Raw genomic sequence first — 21,198 nt, 5'->3', positions numbered from 1 at the left:
TCAGCTGGGGGCACTTCCGGGGCGCTGACGTGGAGGGCCGGGGTGGTGGTGGCGGCGGCGCTGAGGGCCGCGGCGGAGCGCGATGCTGACCAAGTTTGAGACTAAATCGGCCCGGGTGAAAGGTAACGGCAGGGTTGGGCTCGGGATGTGCTGGGAGCCCCTGGGGACCTGGGCAAGCCGTGTCGGGAGCTGTCGCCCGCCCCTGGGGTCCCTGAGCGGGGAGGGCCGGAGGGCCTCCCCCAGGCCTCTGGGCTCCCCTGGGCCTCTGGGCTCCCAGGTGCTCGGAGGCGTCGTTGTCACGTCTCTGTGTGTCTCGCAGGGCTCAGCTTTCACCCCAAGCGGCCGTGGATCCTCACCAGCCTGCACAATGGTGTCATACAGCTGTGGGATTATCGGATGTGCACCCTCATCGACAAATTCGATGAACACGACGGTCAGTGTCTGGAGGGGAGGCGTTGGGACCTGTTATGGAGGAAGACTGGGGTGCGGGAGGAGGAAGGGAGGCTCTGCTGAAGTGTTGCTAAGGCTTCTGCCTGCTTGACTTCAGGTTACGTCTGGTTTAGCCTATGTTTCTTTGTGGCCAGTTTGCTGTCTCTGAACACTGTTTGCATATGCATAAAGTGGGGTAATAATTTTGTTTCTGGCATGAAAGTGAACAGTAAATACAGAGAGGGGCCTGGGTGTTTTGTGATGGCTTCAAAGTGGAAGAGAGGAGATTTAGATGAGATTTCAGGAAGAAATTCTTTGCTGTGAGGGGGGTGAGTCCCTGGCGCAGGTTGCCCAGAGAAGCTGTGGCTGCCCCATCCCTGGAGGGGTTCAAGGCCAGGTTGGATGGGGCTTGGAGCGACCTGGGCTGGTGGGAGGTGTCCCTGCCCAGGGCAGGGGGATGGAACTAGATGATCTTTAGGGTCTCTTTCAACCCAAACCAGTCTATAATTCTGTGAAAGGAACGGGTTTGAGAATGGGATCTTAGATTATTACGTGACTTGTTATGGTTGATTTGAAGCTCTTAATTCATTAATAGCAAAAGCAGTGAGGAGGAATGCAAACTGTAGCCTTTGAGTGGTGCAAGGGACTGCTCCAGCCACCTTGCTGTGTCCAACCTGCTCTTCCCGTTTTGTAGGACCCGTTCGAGGGATTGATTTCCACAAACAGCAGCCTCTGTTTGTCTCTGGAGGAGATGATTACAAAATAAAGGTAAAATTTTACCTCTTTAGCTCTTGTTCTCTAAAAGGTGTCATGCAGGGAAGGGAATGTGCAAAGAAACTGGTTAAAAGATGAGAAAGAGTGTGTGTGTGTGGGGAAATATTGTTTGGGAATTGTAATTCCCCTGTTTCAGAGACATTAGAGTTAACTGCAGCGACTTGAAGTCTAGTTGTAGCTCGTGTTAGGAGAATATTTTAAAATGAAAGAGAGAGGCCTGCAGGTGAGCTGAAATGTGAGAAAACCCAAAAAAATCCACCAGGTGGTGGCACGTGCTGTCATTGTTCTGCTTCTGTGTTGCGCAGGTCTGGAATTACAAATTGCGCCGTTGTCTCTTCACTCTGCTCGGGCACTTGGATTATATTCGCACCACCTTCTTCCACCACGTAAGCTGCTCTCCTCCTTACCCCGGTGATGGGTGCCTGCTCCCTTTGTGTTTGTGAAAGAGAATCTGTCTTTTGCTTCCCTGGATGGGAATCTTTGCTAAAAAAGTTGTGCTGGACTTGCGTAAGGACACTCCAGATATGGTGGCCTTCTGTAGAGGCATAAAAGGCAGAAATTCTGCCTATAAAATCTGAAATAAGATTTAAAAAGGGTCATTCCTGGGGACAGTTAGAAAAATTGGTGTGGGGAGGGAATGTCTGGGCTGTGTGGTATTTCGTATCCAGAATATTTTGTCTTTTTAGGAATATCCCTGGATCTTGAGTGCTTCTGATGATCAGACCATTCGGGTTTGGAACTGGCAGTCCAGAACTTGTGTTTGGTAAAATCAATGAGTGCTTTAAAAAAATAACTGCACAGTTTGGGGACGAGCTGTCTTCATTTGTTGTTTTCAAGCAGAAACCGTGCTTAGTTGAAGGAACAGAGCTGACAAAGAGAACTGATCTGCTACAATTATTTCCATCGGTCTTTTGCTCGTTTATTCTGATGCCGCTAGACTTGTATTCATAAATTCATATGTTGTTTGGTTGAAGATGTTTTGAGGTTAAAATAATATGTGTCGGTGCTGAAGCCTTTGAAGTTACTGATATCAGAAAGTCGGCCCTTGAATTCCCTTGAGTTCTCTTGAACAGATGTGTTCAGTGTTCAGTCACGCTAACTCTTGACGAGTAGCATTTAGCAATCCTATATTCCTCTTCATCCCTCCTGAGATTGAGCTTTATTGCTGTTGCTGCTAATTGGGATGTGTATTAATCTATCTTATGTTTAAATGGTATTTTCTGTCCTTTTTGTTGTAGTGTGCTGACAGGACACAACCACTATGTGATGTGTGCCCAGTTTCACCCCTCTGAGGACCTGGTAGTGTCAGCCAGCTTGGATCAGACTGTGCGCGTTTGGGATATTTCTGGTGAGCTGCCCAGGTGAAGGGGGTACCCAGTGGCAAAGCCCACTTCAAAACTGCAATTGCCGAAAGCCAAGCGAGGCAGGAAAGAGGGGTTTGGATCTGAGAGCAGGAAGAGTAACCTGTTGTCTGCAGGAACCTCAGGCAGAAAATTAAAAAGTCTCTGTTGGCCAAAACCTATTCCACTTGGTTTTCATGAAGTTGTAGGATGGAAGGGACTTTGGGGCGTCATCTAGTCCACCCTTTTGCTTGAAGCAAGTCTTCTGCGACAGTAGGTGAGGTGAGCGGTAGCTTTGTGCAGCCAAAAAAACCTTGAAAGACGGAGATTCTACAACCCTAATCTCCCAGCCTGATTTTATAGCCAATATAGGCAAAGAGTATTGCTGTCAGAAGGGACGTTGTGTTGTCAACTGATCAGCTTTGCAGATGTGCCAGAGGATTTTAAGAATTTCGGGATCACCTTTATCCCCTGGGAAAACTCTCGGAGGCAGCAGTAAGTCATTTGTTCTGAGAGAAAGATAAGAAGGCCCCTGTCTGGATTGCAAAAAGGGTAGGGTTTGGGGTTTTTGAGGGTTTTTGTTTTGTATCCTAGCTGTGGGTGGTGACAGGAAGATAATATTATTAGGGATTCTTCGAACTTTTTCAAGCCGCTTGTCCGCTTCATAAAATGAAGCGTGGCCTAAAGATCAGAGCAGGAGTCGCAGGTCAAAACTCCAGAGTACTTTGGTGATATCTTAGCTATTTCGTAGTTGCACCTAGGCCACAGAGTGACTTAATGGAATTAAATATGATCCCTAAATGAAAAGCTAGAAATGAGGAAAATATTAGATGGAGAGAAGAGACTGGTGGGAGGCAGGGGCAGTACTGGTGGCGTTATAACATAAACTATTCTAGCAACAGCCTTTATCCGACCTGCCGCTCTCGCCATTGCAGTTTTGGTTGGGCACGCTGCGTTGTTTGTAGTACACGCTCAGACACGGCCAGCTGTGTCAACAGTAGGGGCTGGGGACAGGATATCCTGGTTATTTAAAACCTGTCCCCCTCTCTGTACTGCCAGCACGGGGACTTTAACAGCTATTCTGCTGGTAAGCTTTGCTGCTGCATTCTCCCACAAACGCTCTCTCTCAGTAGTTCCAGCTGCCAAATTGGTTTGGAGATGGTACAGACCTTTTTTTTTTTTTTTTTTCTCTCAGCTGATACGTGATGAGGGGTTTTAGAGACACGCTGAATTATTGACTCAGCTGTCTCTCCAGTCAGACACGACACTGCGAGAATACTAGTGTGTGGAAAAAAACCAAGATAGAGATGAGAAATGGATTCAAACTACAGTTCCGCTCCCCAGTTTTTCCCCCAAATGACTTTATGTCTGTAGCAGGATTCTGTTCTGACTCTGGCAGTCTCCGGGGAAGGGTTATTTCCCCATTTTGCCTGATGTGTGCTGTGCACATAATCCTAGTCATGGAGAGCATCATTTGGTGTTGAGCTTTAACTCCATTTCTGAGCGCCGCTGTTAACTTGCAGCTTCTGCTGACATCGGTGGGAATTGTTTTCAGCAGGTTTGGGGATTATGAGCACTGTTTTTTGATGCCCTCAGTTAAATGAGTTTAAAGGTCGCATTCCAAAATCCTCTTCCCAAAACTGTCGGCTCTGTTGGCAGCCTCAGCAGAGAGTTTGAGGGATGAGGAGTGTGACGCAGACTGGGCACCGGAATGTCAAGATGGCCCTGTTGTTTTGAATTACTATATTGGTTTGAAACCTTCTGGTAAAGGATGTTCAGCGTAAAACAAGTACGTTCAAGGTTAAAGGGTCTGTTTCCTCATAATCTCCTGAGAGAGACTGTGAATGCAGTCAGAATAAGCTTGCTAATATATATATAAAAATGCATGAACATTCGTGTTGTATTATTTGCCTATGCTGTGGAATGAAGTCCTTGCTCATGATGCTGATATTAACCTGCAGGAACTACAAAATAGTCTTCTGTCTTTTTCTGTCTCTTTGTAAGTATTAACCCATGAGGAGGGTGTTAGTGGTCTCACCCCGATGAGAGTGCTTTTGTGCGTGCTCTAACATCACCCACCAACTCCTGTTTAACCTTACTTATGGCTGGCCAATGTCTATGTCTGATGCTTGGCAGGAAACTTCCTTATTCTGTCCGGGCTCTGTTTGGTCTACCTGGATGACCAGCTTAAGCGAGGATCACCCGGTGGGGTTGGGAAGCCCTGGGACTGGGAGGACCTGGGCTGAGAGTCCCCAGATAGCGTCTGTAGACCCCGACTGCCTCTCCCTGAGCACCCTCAGTGCATCTGCGTTGATGACTGGCAAAACCTTTGGTACAACTGCAGCTTCCACTGCACTTCTCTAATTGCCCACTGAACGTGGATGGATTACAGGGACGGGAAGGAACCTGAGCCCAGCAATGAAAGAGTCTGTAGCCAAGAGCCCTCTTTAGTTTCCACTGAAGAAGAGAACAGAGCAAAAGAATTTGAGCAAAAGCCCGTCTGTCTTATTCTTTCTCTCCTAACTTGCAAGTTGTCATTCACAATTAGCACGTTGCCCTTTTACTCTGGTTGTTTTAATACCTGTTCTGAGTGCTCGCGTGCATGTTGAGCTGCGTCTCCTTTTCTGGTGTTTTATAACATCTGACCTCAGAATGCTTAATACCAGCCTTTCTGCTCCGAGTCCCTTTTCTGTCCCGGCTCCCTCCCCGGAGCCCTGCAGGAGGCTGCTGTGTTCTGTGAGTGTCCTGCCTTTCCTCTCCATTTGTGCAGTGCCACCAGAAATTTTCCACTTGTGTCCCAGTCCCGTTTCACTGGCTTGTCAAAGGCTCAAGTATTTTCTCTTCTAAAAGTTTCTTCACTCATCTGTCTTGGCTTATGTATATTTTATTGCTCCTTTCGGGGGTACTTTGTAGAAGTAGAAGCTCTGTAGAAGTATCTACTCAGCCATTCAAGTCCCGCACCGTTACCTGGACCATCTTTATGTGCAGCTCGCTCAGTGTGCTGAGCGTTTTTGCTTTGCTGTGAGATGTTGCTTAACACGTTGGTTTTGTTAGACTAACGTTGCCGGAGAGGTTGAGCTGTTAATCCTTGAGGGGTTTGGGGACCAGAATTGCAGGAAGAAAATAAGAATTTTTGTCTTCGGTATCATTTGGATTTTTCTTACGCTTCCCTCTCTGTTGGCATCCAGTGCAATTCTGCTTTTATCCTGCATAGTTTTTTTCTTATCCTTCATAAATTTCGTGATGGCATCCTTGGTCCAAGTACTTTTAAATAGAAAAACATATTTTCGAAGTTTTGTTTTAGAGTGTTTTATGCAGTCTTTTCCCTGGGCACTGTTGGAGAAGCTTTTTTTCGGTTCTCGGTTTCCTTACTGTGTTCCGTTGGCTTTTAATGAAGGATAGCAGATATAGGTCTGTTTTAACTTGGGTGACTTAGTTTTCTTCAGAAGTGGGAACAGGCTTAATTTCGTTCCTGAAAATATTTTGTGTCCAGGCAGGTTGTCCAAAGGGAAAGTCCCCTGAAAGGTCCAAGCTCAGATTAGCAAAGGGGTGAGAGAGGGAAAATTGGAATGTGTCAGTCCTTTGCTGAGGCGCTGCTGTCTGCGTCCCTGTGAGCCAGGGTGATCCTTCGTGTGAACCTGCATTGCAGGTTCCCTTTTGGTGTGTCTAATCTGAGCTTCTGCTTTTGGAAGAAGTGGAAGGGAGTCCTGGATGTTTCTCACCCTCTTCTGCTCTTTCAAGTTCCCATTTTCCACCTGAAGATGTGTGTAAACACTCAACCTGTTAAATTAGAAACATTGTCTTGATAATATAATTTTTGCTTCCTCCGCCCCTGCTTCTCCTTCCTCTTTGTTCCACAAGGCCTAAGGAAGAAGAACCTGTCCCCTGGAGCTGTGGAATCGGATGTCCGGGGAATAACGGGGGTGGATTTGTTTGGGACAACAGATGCGGTTGTGAAGCACGTTCTCGAGGTACGGAGTCAGTGTGTGTGTGCAAGGCAGCCTTTTCAGATGTATTTAATGAAATCTCTGTGACGCAGGTGATCCTCTAAAAGCTGGGAAAAATAGCAGAGGGGAAAAAAAGAGTTGAAATACCTGACTTGGCTTTATAGAGTTACACGCTCTTGCAGATCATGGCATTACTTTTCCGGGGTTAAAATCTGAACTCTGGAGACGTTTGTGCTGTAGCCAAACAGATACGGCGCTCTCTGTACAGCCAAAAGCTCAGTTAAATAGCAGATGTTCTTACCTTGTGTTACTGGAGTAACAGAGGAGATTATGGTAGAGACAGCCTTCTGCAAGGGCTTGTGAAAGCTGGGAACTGGTGCAGCTCCGCTGCCGAGCTTTGCTCTACTGGTGAAGAATGGTATCTGCAAAGCTGATTATTGCGGGCATCTATAATCTTACTCTCTGTCGGCATTTGGTGTATAAAAGTCATGAAAGCTGTGTCTTGGCAAGCCTGGCCGCAGTCTTTGTTGCTTCATCCTTCCTTTGCTCGTTCTGTTCAGTCACCAAGTTGCTTGGAGTGACTTGTCCTTTTGCCTGCAGGGCCACGATCGTGGGGTGAACTGGGCTGCCTTCCACCCCACAATGCCACTTATTGTGTCGGGAGCTGACGATCGGCAAGTGAAGATCTGGCGGATGAACGGTAAGAGGATTCTGCAGGGGGAGCCTGCAGGGAGAAGGGGGTTAAGAGCTGAAATTTATGTCTGAACGTCTGTAGGCTGAACCTGGAGGTAACTTACACTTTGCAAACAAGTCTGTGCGATAGAGTGGTAAATAATCCCAAGCAGTGTTGGCTTTTGAAGTTGAGGAGAGCTCAGTTCTCTAGCAAACACTTCCAGCTTCCTTTGCTGTGCACGCTCTGCTGAGCAGGAGCTGGTAGGAGTAGAAAAACTTGACTCTGAAGTTTTTTGAATGTGCAGCGGCGGAATAAGAAAGGGAGATGATTTGAGAACCAGAAGCCCTCCATCTCTCAGAAATGGTTGGGCTTTTGTCAGCTCAGTCCAGCTAAACTATATACAATTCTTAGCACCTTTTTCAGTAATCTGGCTTATCTGTTTCCCTTAGGTGAGCTGTGCTAGTGGTTAGAGAGAGACCGTAAATGTAAACTGCAGAGAATGGTGTAGTAACTAGTGGCCGATGCGGTTTGTTTTATTATAAAGTGCTTGCTGTGCTGCTGCTATGGCAGAACTTAACCTGTTTAAGGATTATTTTCCTTATTCTTTTCTACTTCTGGTTAGAATCGAAGGCCTGGGAAGTTGACACTTGCCGGGGGCATTACAACAACGTCTCCTGCGCTGTCTTTCACCCGCGGCAGGAACTCATCCTCAGCAATTCGGAAGACAAGAGCATCCGTGTCTGGGATATGTCTAAACGGTTAGTGCTTGGCAAGCATCTGACTCCATCGTATGATGGAAGTTTTTACACGTAGGAAAGAGACCTACTGTTATTCTTAGACAAGCCGAACACTAGCAGTTCTTAAAACGTCAGTGTTTGGTAATTTGTGAGTGAGAAGTCGTGTTTGTCACATTTTCTGTCCCTTTGAGACACGTGTTAAGGGCAAGGGCTGTGATTGCCTGAAAGCAAGTGGAAGAGGGCTGACTTGTCTAGTAATACTGCTGCTGAAAAGGTGTAAAATGAGAATATGTCATTTGACAGAAGGCTTTGAATGCAGTGTTTTGAACTCTCGCTGAACTCCTGGTGCCAAATGCTAGGGGTGGTCCATGTGGCAAAGCTTAGGATCTTCATTTGGGGAACTGAAGTTTACACCAAGGTTTCCATTTTGTTTATATTTCTTATTCCTTCTGTTGCACATTTAGCACGGGTGTCCAGACCTTTCGGCGTGATCATGATCGCTTTTGGGTATTGGCTGCTCATCCCAACCTCAACCTCTTTGCTGCAGGTAAAAAAAGCTCCTGCTCAGTGTGTGGCAGGTTGCTGTGAAGAGGAAACGTATTCCCTTTAGGAAATCCATGTAGGATTTGCATTTCTTTAGCACGCTTTGCAGAACACGCTGACTTGCAGATGCCTTTGTTAAATGTATCGTAGGGAAAAGATCCTTATTTAGCAGAACACAATCTCATTGTATCGGCTGCAGTTCAAAGCTAGAACAAGATAGCCTCTGCATTAACTTGCTAAAGCTAAGAAGGGGTGGGAGAGATCCTAGGGGGAACCCACCGTCTAATATTAACACTTAAAGAAAAGCGTGCCAGCGAGGCAAAGTGTTTCTAGAAGAGTGTCAGATCTTAGATTTATTAGGAAACCTAAAGTGGAATGAGTTAATCCAGGCAGGCCGAGGAGTGGCAGAGGTGGCTGGCCGTCATCGGTTATGATGTTTGTTGGCTCTTTCTTGGTTTGAAGAGCTTGGTAGTGTCATCTTTGTAATGAGAGAGAAAAGCCCCCAGGATTTAATTCACGCGTTTGAATTCTCACCTGCCTTTTTCTCAGGCCACGACGGTGGCATGATTGTGTTCAAACTGGAGCGGGAGCGTCCTGCTTATGCTGTGCACGGCAACATGCTCTATTACGTGAAGGACCGTTTCCTCCGCCAGCTCGATTTCAACAGCTCAAAAGACGTGGCTGTCATGCAGCTGCGAAGGTAGGAGATGGGTGCTCGTCGTATTCCAAGAGGTGTTGCCAATATCCTGAATCTCTTCTGGTTGCTCGCTGACGGATAGATCATACTGTTGTATCCACATACCTCGGTTTCAACTGGCTCTAAGAAGTTTTTTAAGTCAATTTTTACCAGTGAATAGATACAATTTTTTTTTTTAAACTAATTTTAAGTTTCAAACTGAAATGCCAGCTCTTTCATTTATAAAACGCTGATGTTCTTACAGTGTTTCCAAGTGGTTTTGATTCAGGAAATTCATCACAACTGAGCTTTTCTGGTACTCGGTATACGTCAGAAAATGAAGAGTGTTTATCAGAAGGTGATTTTGGTAGGAACGACCTTGGTCCACTATAACTTCCTCTTTTTTTCATGACTCTTCTTCAGTGGTTCCAAGTTCCCCGTGTTCAACATGTCATACAACCCGGCTGAGAACGCCGTCCTTCTCTGCACGGTATGTCAGTCCTGCTGCATAATGTGCTAAAGAACGTCCCGCCAGGCTGTGAATGTCGGTTCTGTGAAATCCTGTCTCCAAACGGGTTTTTTCCCCCCCCCCTTCTCTGCAGAGAGCCAGCAACTTGGAGAACAGCACTTATGACCTCTACACCATTCCCAAGGATGCAGACTCCCAGAATCCGGATGGTAGGCATTTCTTATTTCGCATTAATCCTTGTGAGTGTTTATTACCGTGTAGCTGTGCCTTCCTCCGCTCTCCAACTGTGTGTGTGTGTTATATATAAAAAAAGCTTCATTTCTCTAAGCCTCTCTGGTTGGACTCTTTCTCCGTGTTTCCCAGTGCCCCTGCAGCACGCATCGTTTGGCAGGCTTCCCGCTCACTATATCACACGGCACTGACTTGAAAAATTCATGTTCCTTCCAAAATTTTACTGCTCCAAATATATATTTTATAATTTTGTTATTAGGAACTTTCCATTTTCCCTTTCGACGCAGCAGGCAGCCTTCCTGGCTTGTCAAACAAAGATGGATTTTCACCAGATATGTTTTGTTCTAAGAGGTTTTATACTCTGAAAAGTGGCTGTAAAAGTGACAGTGCCATGGTGCCAGTAGTCATTCTTCCTCTCGGCAAATTCCAGATCAGTTCTGTGCAATTTACAAGTCAAAACATGATTTAGGGAAAAAAAAATAAATATATAATTCTATCTCCTAACTGTGAATTCCATTTGGGATCTGAAACTCCAGCTGGTTCCTTCTGCCTCTGTCGTAAAGACTTTGAAACGAGTGGGAGTGATGAATGCGTTAGACTGGAACCCAGCTCACTTGTTCGTAGATTTATTGATTTCTGTGGGACTAACGAAGGGAAGGTTTCTTTGCTGCCTGCAGTCAGCAGGTGTGCTTGGAGAGAGGAAGAGAAAGGGAGCTTTTCAGTAACTTCATATAGATTAAGTCTTACTGAATGTATTTCAAATATTTAGTTTGATTGAGACGTTCAAAGCTGACTTGTCTGGGGACGCACAGCTTGTCACCCTTTAAACGAGAAAAGGGCTTATTCTTCTAGAGGAAGAAATGTTGAGGCCTCATGAAAACCGTGCGCTTTTAATACATTTTCAAGAATAGCGTAAAATTCTACTGGTTGTCATATATCTTCTCCAACAAGCTCCTACATATGCAACCTTCTGATGGGCTCCCAGGACTCTAATGTAGGTATTTAACATGTGCCTTGGAGTCGTCATCCTCGTGTCCTTCAGCTTATTTACTTCACCTACAAGGGAAGCAGAGCTTTCTTACCGCGTTTTAACAGTATTCTGGGGAATATATTTCAATCATTTTCTGCCTGATGTACAGTAAGTGTTAAAGACTTCAAGCCAGTAAAAATGCTGAGTTGATGCGATTCAGAAAAGCAGGTGAAGCTGCCATCAGAAAATCCCAAGCGGAGCTGGGAACTGAATTCAGACGAGTCTTTCTGGTGGTGGGTAGTAAATGAGGGCTGGGGGGTGAGACAGCCAGGTTTAAATCATTTGTTAGGACGTAGACCTGCCACAAGTGGCACTGTGCGTGGTGAAATAGCACTCTGTAAGCAGGTGAGTCTCCGAAACTGCTGGTGTTAAGCAGCAGGACTGGTCAGAAAAGGGGCTGAGAACTGAAGAAAATTGAGAACTAAAGAAAATTTTATTTTACCAAAACAGCAGCAGCTCTTTCACTTGCTTCTCTCTTCCCTTCTGCTGCTGCAAAAAGCCTGCCCCGCATCCGAAGCGCATCCTGCGGTCCTGTTCTTTCTGTGCCGTCTGACACGCGGAGCGCTGTGTTTGTATTAGCATTTTAAAACTGGGAGACCAGCTGCGTGCTGGGGAGAGCTCAGCCTTTCTCCTCCAGCTCGTTATATCAGTTTGCAGGGGGGAGAGAGAGAAAGGGGGGGGCTTCCATTTAAGCCGGGACCCTCGCTGCTCCGTTCGTTTGGCCAGCGAGGCTCTGCTCGTTAGCTTGACAGACGGCGCTGTCGCCCAGGATGGCCCGTTTCGGCGCCAAGCAGTGGCGTTGGCGGTACAACCAGCCACTTGTCTTGTGCCTTGGCTGGAGAAAAGGGCTGGCGCTGGCCACGCCGAGATCCGAAAGGACATCGCGGGGGAGGAAATGAGTCTTGTGAATAGCCTCAGGTTAAACATGAACTAGTAGGAAGCAGCTACAACGGCCAAGATGGGATCAAACAAGACTGACTAATGTGTTGCTGTAAGAGCGTGCCAGAGGATTTTATTCACTGCCTGCGTTTTTCTCTCCCCAGCCCCTGAGGGGAAGCGTTCCTCCGGGCTCACAGCTGTGTGGGTTGCTCGTAACCGCTTCGCAGTCCTGGATCGCATGCATTCGGTAAGGGGACAAGCTTAATAGGGTCGTCTTTTTAATGGGGCGTGTTGTCATTTGGAAGCGTGCAGATGGAAAGTGGGGAGATTGGGTTAACAGAATTATTGGATATCCAAGTGGACTGGCAAAGCATTGTCAGTAGAGAGCGGGCTGCAGACGTACATGAAGAAATATAATAACACAGTGCAAATGTAATGAGTTGAAATATTATTTAACTTCTTTGACAGTAAACCTTAGCTCAGTTGCTGGAAACCTGCTACAGCAGGGGAGTTCAGGAATGAAAGCTGACCAGAACAGGACGGGGAAGGCCCCAGGTCACTGTCAGAGCATGAACGTAGTGGGGAAATGGTGAAAGTACAGGTTAGATTTTTATTGAAGCTCTTTGTTCTCAGTTGTGGACTGCAGTAGGAGAAAAAAGGGAACGTAGTCATGGAAAGTTTTCCCTGCTTGAATTAACGTGATGTGATGGGGAGGAAAATTCTTGCTCTCTGCCCCGTGAAGGATATTGTATTTTTTCTTTTTTTTTTTTTCCTTTGAACTTTTTTAAAATTCATTTTTGCTCAGTAAATTCAAGTTTATTTTGTACCTGTTTGTTACTCCTCCCTGCCTTCCCCTTCTCCACTTGCTCTTCTCCCCTCTCAACTTCCCCATTTCCTTTTTCTGTCTACGATGTGTCCTCTCTCACTTTTCCCTAATATTTACTTTGTTCATGTGCTCGTTGTAGAGAGGGCTGGCAGATTGGATCAGCCCTATAGTACTGACAGCACTGGGGCTGAAAAGAAAGGATACGCTGTGTCTGCGCCCTGGTAAACTTGTGGCTGGGTTTTCCAGCAGGATAAAGTCTGATTCTGCTTCGAGAGAGGCTGCAGCTCTTATTTTGGCCTCTTGTCACTGAGGTTCAGCTATGCAAAAATTCGGAGTTAAAATAATCCTGAATTTCTTTGTAGAATCTGCCTAACTCTCCTGTGCTGTTGCGTTTCCTCTCACCAAATGGCAGATCCTAATCAAAAACCTGAAGAATGAGATCACGAAGAAGGTGCAGGTGCCGAACTGTGATGAGATTTTCTATGCTGGCACCGGGAACCTGTTACTGAGGGATGCAGACTCCATCACCCTCTTTGACGTGCAGCAGAAGCGGTAAGATCCGGTCTGCCGGGAGAAGTCTTAATATTGTAATCCTGCTGGCGTATGCCCTCTGGGGACAAGTAATAGCTATTAATGCACTCCAGAATTTAGCATCAGCTGCAGGCTGCGTCAGGCTGATCCAAACCACGGCTAACAACTGTTACGAAGAGCAGAGTGTAAACATAGCCAAGGTGCAATTTATGCTGCAGGCATCGTGCCATTGATCACAGGGAGATGTGCCATACCCTTGTAAATCCTGTGACTACAGGACCGGGTGCTGTAAAAGTGGAGAGAAATCAAAAAAACCCAAACTCAGTCGAGCTAAGCTTGCCTGATGTCTTGTCCTTTAGGTTTTATATCTGCTCAAAATGCTCTTTTGGAAGCGTGTTTGTGCTGGTAGACGCGTTGCTAGCCACAAAGAAACATGCAAGGAGTCGGTGCTTTTGGCCATCTTTGGAGGCTTGAGAAGGTTCTGGATTATCTGCAGATAGATATGGTGTGTGTTCATCGCTTACGTCCCAGAACTTGCCTCATTTCCTTACTTGTACGCCTTTGTCTTTCCAGTGTTGGGAAAGTTACAAGTAAATTGAACGAGGCAAATGCTGCTTGGAAATACCTTATTTCCCTTGTTCTGTTAAATCCATCCCTAAAAGCCCCTCGGAAATCTAGGGCTTGCACTCAGTTGTCACTCAAATACATTTGTTATTGCACAAGTATGGACAGAGGTTTGTTTTGCTGTACCGGATTGCAGAGACTCGCAGTTCTGCCGCATGATTTTGTAGCTCCAGGACTGCAAAAAGGGGCTTCAGAGCGTCTGCAAATGGGGTTCAGGGTGTTGGGCGCTGGTCGTTATGGTACAGCTTGATTGCAGAGCTTGCTGTGGAGGGGTTTTGTCCAACTCTGATGTCAGTGCTGTCCTTTCCCAGGACTCTGGCCTCGGTGAAGATCTCCAAGGTGAAATACGTCATCTGGTCGGCCGACATGTCCCATGTAGCTCTGCTGGCTAAGCATGGTAAGCGGCGGGGGGGGTGGGCACAGTGTTTCACCTGGACCCTAGTGCACACCAGCCCCTCCCTTGGTTGGGAGCAGAGTCCCTGCTAGAGGATCCGTTCAGTGCCATGGCTAGGGGTGAAGGTGCAGCTGAAGACGTTCATAGTGTGCGCCCTTCTGCTTTGTCTCTTCACCAAAACCTTTCCACGAGCTTGTAAAACAGAGGGCTTCTGGTACCCCTCAAAAAGGATCCGGCTAGTCCCTTAAAACAACGGCAGATGGTGGCAGGTTTTTTGTGTTTTCCATCATCTCCTTAGTGTCTTTTGAATATAATCTGTGTTACTGGGATGATGAAAGAAAAGCCACAATTCAGAGCCAGCTGTTTAACAGCAGAGGGTTCCCTAGCCTTACTTCTTTTGGCTTTCCTCTCCAGCCATCATGATCTGCAACAGAAAGCTGGAGTCACTGTGTAATATCCATGAAAACATCCGTGTCAAGAGCGGCGCCTGGGATGAAAGTGGTGTTTTCATCTATACCACCAGCAATCACATCAAATACGCTGTCACCACGGGGTGAGTCTGGGAGTCGTGCGCGGAATCCTTGAACTGGCAGGCCTTGTGCAGACTACCATGGCGGGGGGGGGGTTTTTTGGCTGACACCAAAGGTGGTGCTTGTGAAACAGCACTTTGATTACAGCATGGACGTACCCAAAGACAGCTGGAGCTAAATACTCGTGTTTGGTCGCTCAACCTGCGCACTGGTATTTTATTGCTGGGCTGGATGGCTGCTCCGTTCTTCTGACTGGGGCTTGCTTTTATAATCCAGGTTAAAATAACATACAGAGTGTTGAGCCTTCTTTGAGGTAGGGAATGTAGTCATACAGATGCGTTGGCACGTGCGTCACGCGCGTGCTGTGTGTTGGCGTAGGGATCATGGAATTATCCGCACCCTGGACCTGCCTATCTACGTTACCCGTGTGAAGGGGAACAACGTGTACTGCCTGGACAGAGAGTGCCGCCCCAGGGTCCTCACTATTGATCCCACAGAATTCAAATTCAAGCTGGCGTTGATCAACAGAAAGTACGATGAGGTGAGGAGACACGAGAAACGCTGTGCTTTTCCTTGACCTATACCTCGGGGTAAAGGGAAGTCCCTGGCATGGGGTGGTGACACGGTTTCACTGCCTGGGCCTTTTCTTTGCAGGTGTTGCACATGGTGAGGAACGCTAAGCTCGTGGGCCAGTCCATCATTGCCTACCTGCAGAAAAAGGGCTACCCGGAGGTGGCCCTCCACTTTGTCAAGGATGAGAAGACCCGTTTCAGCCTGGCGCTGGAATGCGGCAACATTGAGGTGAGGAGGCAGCTGGTGCGGTGAGAAAGGCACGTCCTTTGGGGCATCACTTGCGACCTTTATTGCGAGAAGGAGGAGTATTGGGAAGAAGAAGTATTAGTTGAGAGTGATGGAGTTGAGGATGACTGCAGGCGCAGGCCCTCAGCTGGGGGAATGGTTTAGTGCAGTGATCCTTGTAATCCTGTGCTTTCCGTCGTGGGCATTATCAACTGAAGCCTGCAGAGAAAACTGCTTTCTGCAAAGCCTTTGTAACCATCTCGATTCTCTTGTCAGATTGCTCTGGAAGCAGCCAAAGCTCTGGATGACAAGAACTGCTGGGAGAAACTGGGAGAAGTGGCGTTGCTGCAGGGAAATCACCAGATTGTGGAGATGTGCTACCAGCGCACCAAGAACTTTGATAGGCTCTCCTTCCTCTATCTCATCACTGGCAATCTGGAGAAGCTTCGGAAGATGATGAAGATAGGTGAGTGCCAGGGTGGTGGCAAAGAAGAATGAGATAAGAGGATCTGAGTGTTGTTCCCAGACGGAACGAGCGGCATCACAGTGGAGGTCAAGAACAGCAAAGCAATTGTGACTTCTTTTTCTTTTGTTTTAGCTGAGATCCGTAAAGATATGAGCGGCCACTACCAGAATGCCTTGTATCTAGGAGACGTGGCAGAGAGAGTGAGGATCCTGAAGAACTGTGGGCAAAGTGAGTAATATCAGATTAACGTATGTCTCTGGGCTGGGGAGAAGCTGGAGAGGTTGTTGGGATTAACGGCAGTATTTGGAGGCAGATCAGTGTAATCCCTTACTTGAGAAACTGAATGAGATGAGGAGAAAGTACCCCGAGAGCTGGGATGTCGTCCAGGAGACCTGAAGCGAGTGCAGAACGTATCCAAATGGTCAGTCGTTGCCTGCGCATTCTAGTTCTAAATCCAGTGACGCCCCTAAAGGTGTGATTCTACGCCTTGGTGTGCTGCTCATCTTCCCTTTGTGACCATGCGTGCTGGTATGAGAAGTTTTCTCTTTCAAGACAATGAAGAACAATCATTCATGTCAGTTGTTATCTCCTTTCAGAGTCCCTGGCCTATCTCACAGCTGCAACTCATGGTCTGGATGAGGAAGCTGAAAGCCTGAAGGAAACCTTTGATCCTGAAAAGGAAACGGTTAGCAAACTGACTAATGCATCCTCCTTCATCACAAGAGCTCTAGAGTTTGGGAAGATGATGACGGTGGGATCTGGTGTTAGTGTGACTGGCTGAGCAGCTCCTTACTGGGAGGGAGGAACCATCTCCATTCCAGTCACCGCTCTTTTGGGCTTGAGACTGTCTGTGCCGCCTGGAGGTGGTTGATCAAAGTGGGATTTTCTTTATGTGGCCTTTAACTGTTTTCCGCTCCTCTCTGTGCAGATTCCAGACATTGATCACAATGCAAAGCTGCTGCAGCCTCCTGCTCCTGTCATGCCTCTGGATACCAACTGGCCATTGCTGACTGTCTCCAAGGGGTTCTTTGAAGGAACAATTGCCAACAAAGGTATTGCTTTGGACTTGGAAAGTTGCATTAAGCTGAGTTGGAGATACTTGGCTCCGTGGCTCCTGAACTGTTGCTGTTCACCTCAGGTTTTTTATGTGTTACTACCAGAGGTTGGAATCCAGCTTGGCATTTACGTATCTTTGACAAATCTCTCTAATCTTTAGCCTTTTAGCACAAGATGGCACTTGGCGATGGGAGGGGAGGGTGCTGGCATAATTCTTCACTTAACACTTGACCCACTCAGAAATGAGGAAGTCAAGGACCCTACTCGTTTTGTAGGCAAAGGGGGTGCCTTGGCTGCTGATATTGATATCGACACTGTCGGCACCGAAGGCTGGGGAGAAGATGCAGAGTTGCAGCTGGATGAAGGTGGGTGAATCCAAGAGTTTTACTTGTAGAAGCGTACGAGTGTGTCTGTGTAAGAGCTCTGACCATTTCCCCCTGCCCCCTCCATGCAGATGGCTTTGTGGATGCTGGAGAAGGCTTTGGAGAGGAAGGTCTGGGTAAAGGACAGGAAGAAGGAGGTGGATGGGAAGTCGAAGAAGATTTGGATCTTCCCCCTGAACTGGTAGGAGGCTTCTGGGAGGTTTCTTAAGTAGCCCGGCTGTACTTACTTGGGAAGGCAATGACAGCTTGTGGTGGTGGAGGTGGGGGAAATGTGTTGTAGGCTTCTTTGCAGACTTGGTCACCGCAGCTGTGGCCAGCTCTGATTTCATCTGGGTGCTGGAAACTTCCCCACTAATCACTGCTCTGTGTGTTCCCCCAGGATGTTCCTGCTGGTCCAGCGGGAGCAGCAGAGGATGGATTCTTTGTGCCACCCACCAAGGGCACCAGCCCAGCTCAGGTAATGGCACAAGTCTTTGATTGCCTTCCTCAGAAACTTTCTACTTTGGTGCCGCTTTTTTCGGGTTCAGTCCTTCTTCTTAACACTCGTCTGTGAGCGTAGGGACGTTGTTAAGGGGGGAGTTAGGGGTGGTGAGGGTAGGTAAGACAGATGTGTGCATATACATGGTTCCTCTTGCACGTGTTTCCTTTCCGTTCTTGTAGGTGTGGTGTAACAATTCTCAGCTCCCTGTTGACCACGTTCTGGCCGGCTCCTTTGAGACAGCAATGAGAGTAAGTTTCCCCTGGAGTTTCTAGGGAAAAGACTGTGCCCTTGTCCCCATGGGTTTTTGTCTCTGATCCAGTCTGAAGCTTTGTTTTGTGTCCTTTTGTGAGTCAATCCATGCATTGGTTTCTCTGGGTGTGAAATGAGAGGTGCTGTGAGCTTGGGTGATGTCTGCGCAGCCTTTGGACAGCCCCGGACAACTTTTACTCACCAGGTGAATGTGTGTCTTTCAGCTCCTCCATGACCAGGTAGGAGTAACAAATTTTGGACCCTACAAGCAGCTGTTCCTGCAGACCTATGCCCGTGGCCGTACGACCTACCAAGCCCTGCCGTGTCTCCCTACCATGTATGGATACCCACATCGCAACTGGTAAGCAGCCGGGTTAGCTCCTTTTCTGTGCTCTTTTCCTTGTACCTCCCAGGCTCCTTGACACTTGTAGCCAGAAACGTCTCCTCCCTCTGTTGTGAAGGGAGGAACCTTCCCTGCATAAAAGAGGGAGCATTCTGGCTTTAGCGGGATTTTTCTGGTGCCTGCTGTTAGATGTAAAGATGTTAAAGAACTGCTTTCCTTCCTCTTTTTTTTTTTTTTGAGACTAAAACCAGGGCGAGGCAGTTGGGATGCTGTGTTTTCCAGCACTAATGCTCTGCCTCTGACAAAGCTGCTCTGAGACATCTAGAGAAACCACAAGTGTGGTTTTTTTTTTTAAAGTGGTGCCTGGAAGCCGCTGTAGCAAAATGAGCCAGACTTCCCAGCCTGCGCTAATGCAGGGAGAGCTGGGCATTGTGGGTGGCAGAATTATGGAAGCATGGATGTCTTTTGCGCTAAGCTGATGGCCAAGAAAACCAGTGTGGCCCTAGGTTCAAAATGTTTCTGACAAGTCACAGTCGAGCTGACGACGTGTGTGTTCTTGCTGGCCTCTGCGGTGGTCCCGTTTGTACCCCCCCACCTCAATTCTGTGCCCCCAGGAAAGAAGCTGGCTTGAAGAATGCCCTCCCTGCCGTTGGCCTGAAACTCAATGACCTGATCCAGCGCCTGCAGCTGTGCTACCAGCTCACCACGGCTGGCAAATTTGAGGAGGCCGTGGAGAAGTTCCGCTCCATCTTGCTCAGCGTGCCTTTGCTGGTGGTGGACAACAAGCAGGAGATCGCTGAGGTGAGAGGCGGACTCTTCTGTCCGTCGTCTGCATGTCCGTGGGGCAGGAGGCCGAATGCCTGACTCTCTCTCCCTCTCTGAAAGGCCCAGCAGCTGATAGCCATTTGCCGGGAGTATATTGTAGGACTCTCGATGGAGATTGAGCGGAAGAAGCTGCCCAAGGAGACCCTGGAGCAGCAGAAGCGAATCTGCGAGGTACAGAAACTCTGTGCATTTTTTCACTACGAGGTTCACGAGGGGACTTTTGGGGTTTAAAAAGGCATTGGGGATCCTGAATTCTGCTCTTCCCTCCTTTAAAGCAGATATGGCAGGGATTACTTGGGAGGTGTTTCTTGCAGCATTTTCAGGGCATCTGGTTATTCGCATGGTTTGTGGTGATTGTATCCCTGCTTTTCCTCCTTCTCCCTCCTGCAGATGGCTGCCTATTTCACCCACTCCAACCTGCAGCCCGTCCACATGATCTTGGTGCTGCGTACTGCTCTCAACCTCTTTTTCAAGCTCAAAAACTTCAAGACGGCTGCTACTTTTGCCCGTCGGCTGCTGGAGCTGGGTCCAAAGCCCGAGGTGGCCCAGCAGGTACGTCTCTGAGGTGCACGGGCAGAAATATCTGCCCTGGCAGATCCTCTTTGGATTTCTTCCTAGCTGCCCCTCTGGTCAACGTGGTTGCTCTTTGCAGACTCGCAAGATCTTGTCGGCGTGTGAGAAGAATCCCACTGACACCTACCAGCTCAACTATGACATGCACAACCCCTTTGACATCTGTGCCGCTTCTTACCGACCCATTTATCGTGGCAAACCCGTGGAGAAGTGTCCGCTCAGCGGCGCCTGCTACTGCCCGGAGTTCCACGGGCAGATCTGCCGCGTCACTACGGTAAGGGCGTCTTGACTTCCGTTACCACCCACTCTTAACCCATGATGTTTCCCGTGAGAATCCCTTCCAGCAACTTAAAGTGCTCCCCTTAAACTTCCTTGGCATGGATTTTGGGTCAAGTTGAATGTTGGAGGACTTGGCATTTGGGAGTTGTGAAATGCTGTGCAGTTTAAATGTTCAAACCTCAGGGACTGGCAGTGCAGTGGTTGGCAGCGGGCGTTCTCGAGAACCGTCTAGGCTCTGACGGCCGGGTACGGGGTTGGGCCGGTGAGTCGCTTTTTAGCGTTAATCATCTCCCTTTTATTCCTCAGGTGACGGAGATCGGCAAAGATGTCATCGGGCTGCGGATCAGCCCGCTCCAGTTCCGCTAGGGCATGCCGTGTCCCGGGGAGGGGTGCGAGTGGAGGGGAAAGGTCTCGTTTCACAGCAGAGTGTGGAAACTTTCACCTCCCACCGTTTCAGCTTTTAGTTTAGTCTCTTCACCGTAGCCGTGCCTGTGCGGTCCCTTCCCGGCTCTTCCCCACCTCCTCTAGCGAGACTCTTCGCTGCTTCCAAGTAGTAGCAACTTGCCCTTCTTTTTCCCGATCCGGCTGACGGGAAGTTCCTATACCCTTGTCTCAAGGCAAATCTTTTCCGGAGGGTAGAGGGTGGCTCTCGCTGAGCCCTCGTTACCACACAGCGCGCTCTCTAGAAACTGCTCGAGAGGCAGCAACTCTTACGTCTTTCAGCGTTGGGCTCCTGAAAGAGGAGCTCAAAGCCCTGCGGCAGCAGGGACAGCAGGGGACAGCAGGAAGAGCCGAGCCTGGCTCTCCCAGGAGTGTGGCACTGTCTGGAACTGGGGCCACCCCAGAGCCTGGCCCTGCTCGGGGACAGCTCTGCTCCCCTCGGAAGTGGCAGGTGAGCCGCTCAGCGTTCAGGTGCCAGTGTTGACTTTGTGTTTTGTTGTCCTAGCAACATTTCTCAAAATCATCAGCTTCTCGCATGAATAAAGTAAACGGACCATCTTGATCTTCCTGTTCTGTAGCTCAGTTGGCTTTACTGAGATAGAAGAGATTACATTTCCTCTTTTCACCTTCCCTCCCTCCCTCTCCTCCCGCCCTGGGAGGGGTTTGAAGTT

At 48.1% G+C, this 21,198-nt stretch overlaps 1 protein-coding gene across 1 annotated transcript; it reads left to right on the top strand.

The window, feature by feature from the left end:
• The first annotated feature begins 7 nt into the window (after positions 1-7).
• On the top strand, positions 8-21,089 carry COPA (COPI coat complex subunit alpha). The gene is made up of 33 exons (XM_074566852.1): positions 8-122; positions 320-433; positions 1,124-1,197; positions 1,509-1,589; positions 1,890-1,966; positions 2,442-2,551; positions 6,405-6,514; positions 7,091-7,190; positions 7,786-7,921; positions 8,365-8,447; positions 8,993-9,143; positions 9,543-9,609; positions 9,722-9,797; positions 11,893-11,975; positions 12,967-13,106; positions 14,021-14,106; positions 14,518-14,656; positions 15,012-15,174; positions 15,288-15,434; positions 15,708-15,897; positions 16,030-16,125; positions 16,494-16,582; positions 16,826-16,949; positions 17,229-17,318; positions 17,408-17,517; positions 17,716-17,793; positions 17,997-18,065; positions 18,291-18,427; positions 19,024-19,210; positions 19,295-19,405; positions 19,625-19,786; positions 19,887-20,081; positions 20,393-21,089. The coding sequence occupies exons 1-33, from the start codon at positions 83-85 to the stop codon at positions 20,450-20,452; spliced, it is 3,675 nt and encodes a 1,224-aa protein (XP_074422953.1). The 5' UTR covers positions 8-82; the 3' UTR covers positions 20,453-21,089.
• The last annotated feature ends 109 nt before the right edge of the window (positions 21,090-21,198 follow it).

This window comes from Larus michahellis, chromosome 24 (assembly GCF_964199755.1).
Source record: "Larus michahellis chromosome 24, bLarMic1.1, whole genome shotgun sequence".
In the NCBI taxonomy this organism is placed as follows: Eukaryota; Metazoa; Chordata; class Aves; order Charadriiformes; family Laridae; genus Larus; species Larus michahellis.
The sequence above is the reverse complement of the archived record's forward strand: the minus strand, read 5'-3'. Positions and strand labels throughout refer to the sequence as shown.

What these genes read in the sequence shown, in the direction of transcription:
- COPA (XM_074566852.1), top strand. Translation starts at nt 83, where the DNA reads ATGCTGACCAAGTTTGAGACTAAATCGGCCCGGGTGAAAG. An exon ending in GAGATGATTACAAAATAAAG is followed by an intron (nt 1,198 to 1,508) that starts GTAAAATTTTAC and finishes TGTGTTGCGCAG; the next exon opens with GTCTGGAATTACAAATTGCG. An exon ending in CCTCAACCTCTTTGCTGCAG is followed by an intron (nt 8,448 to 8,992) that starts GTAAAAAAAGCT and finishes CCTTTTTCTCAG; the next exon opens with GCCACGACGGTGGCATGATT.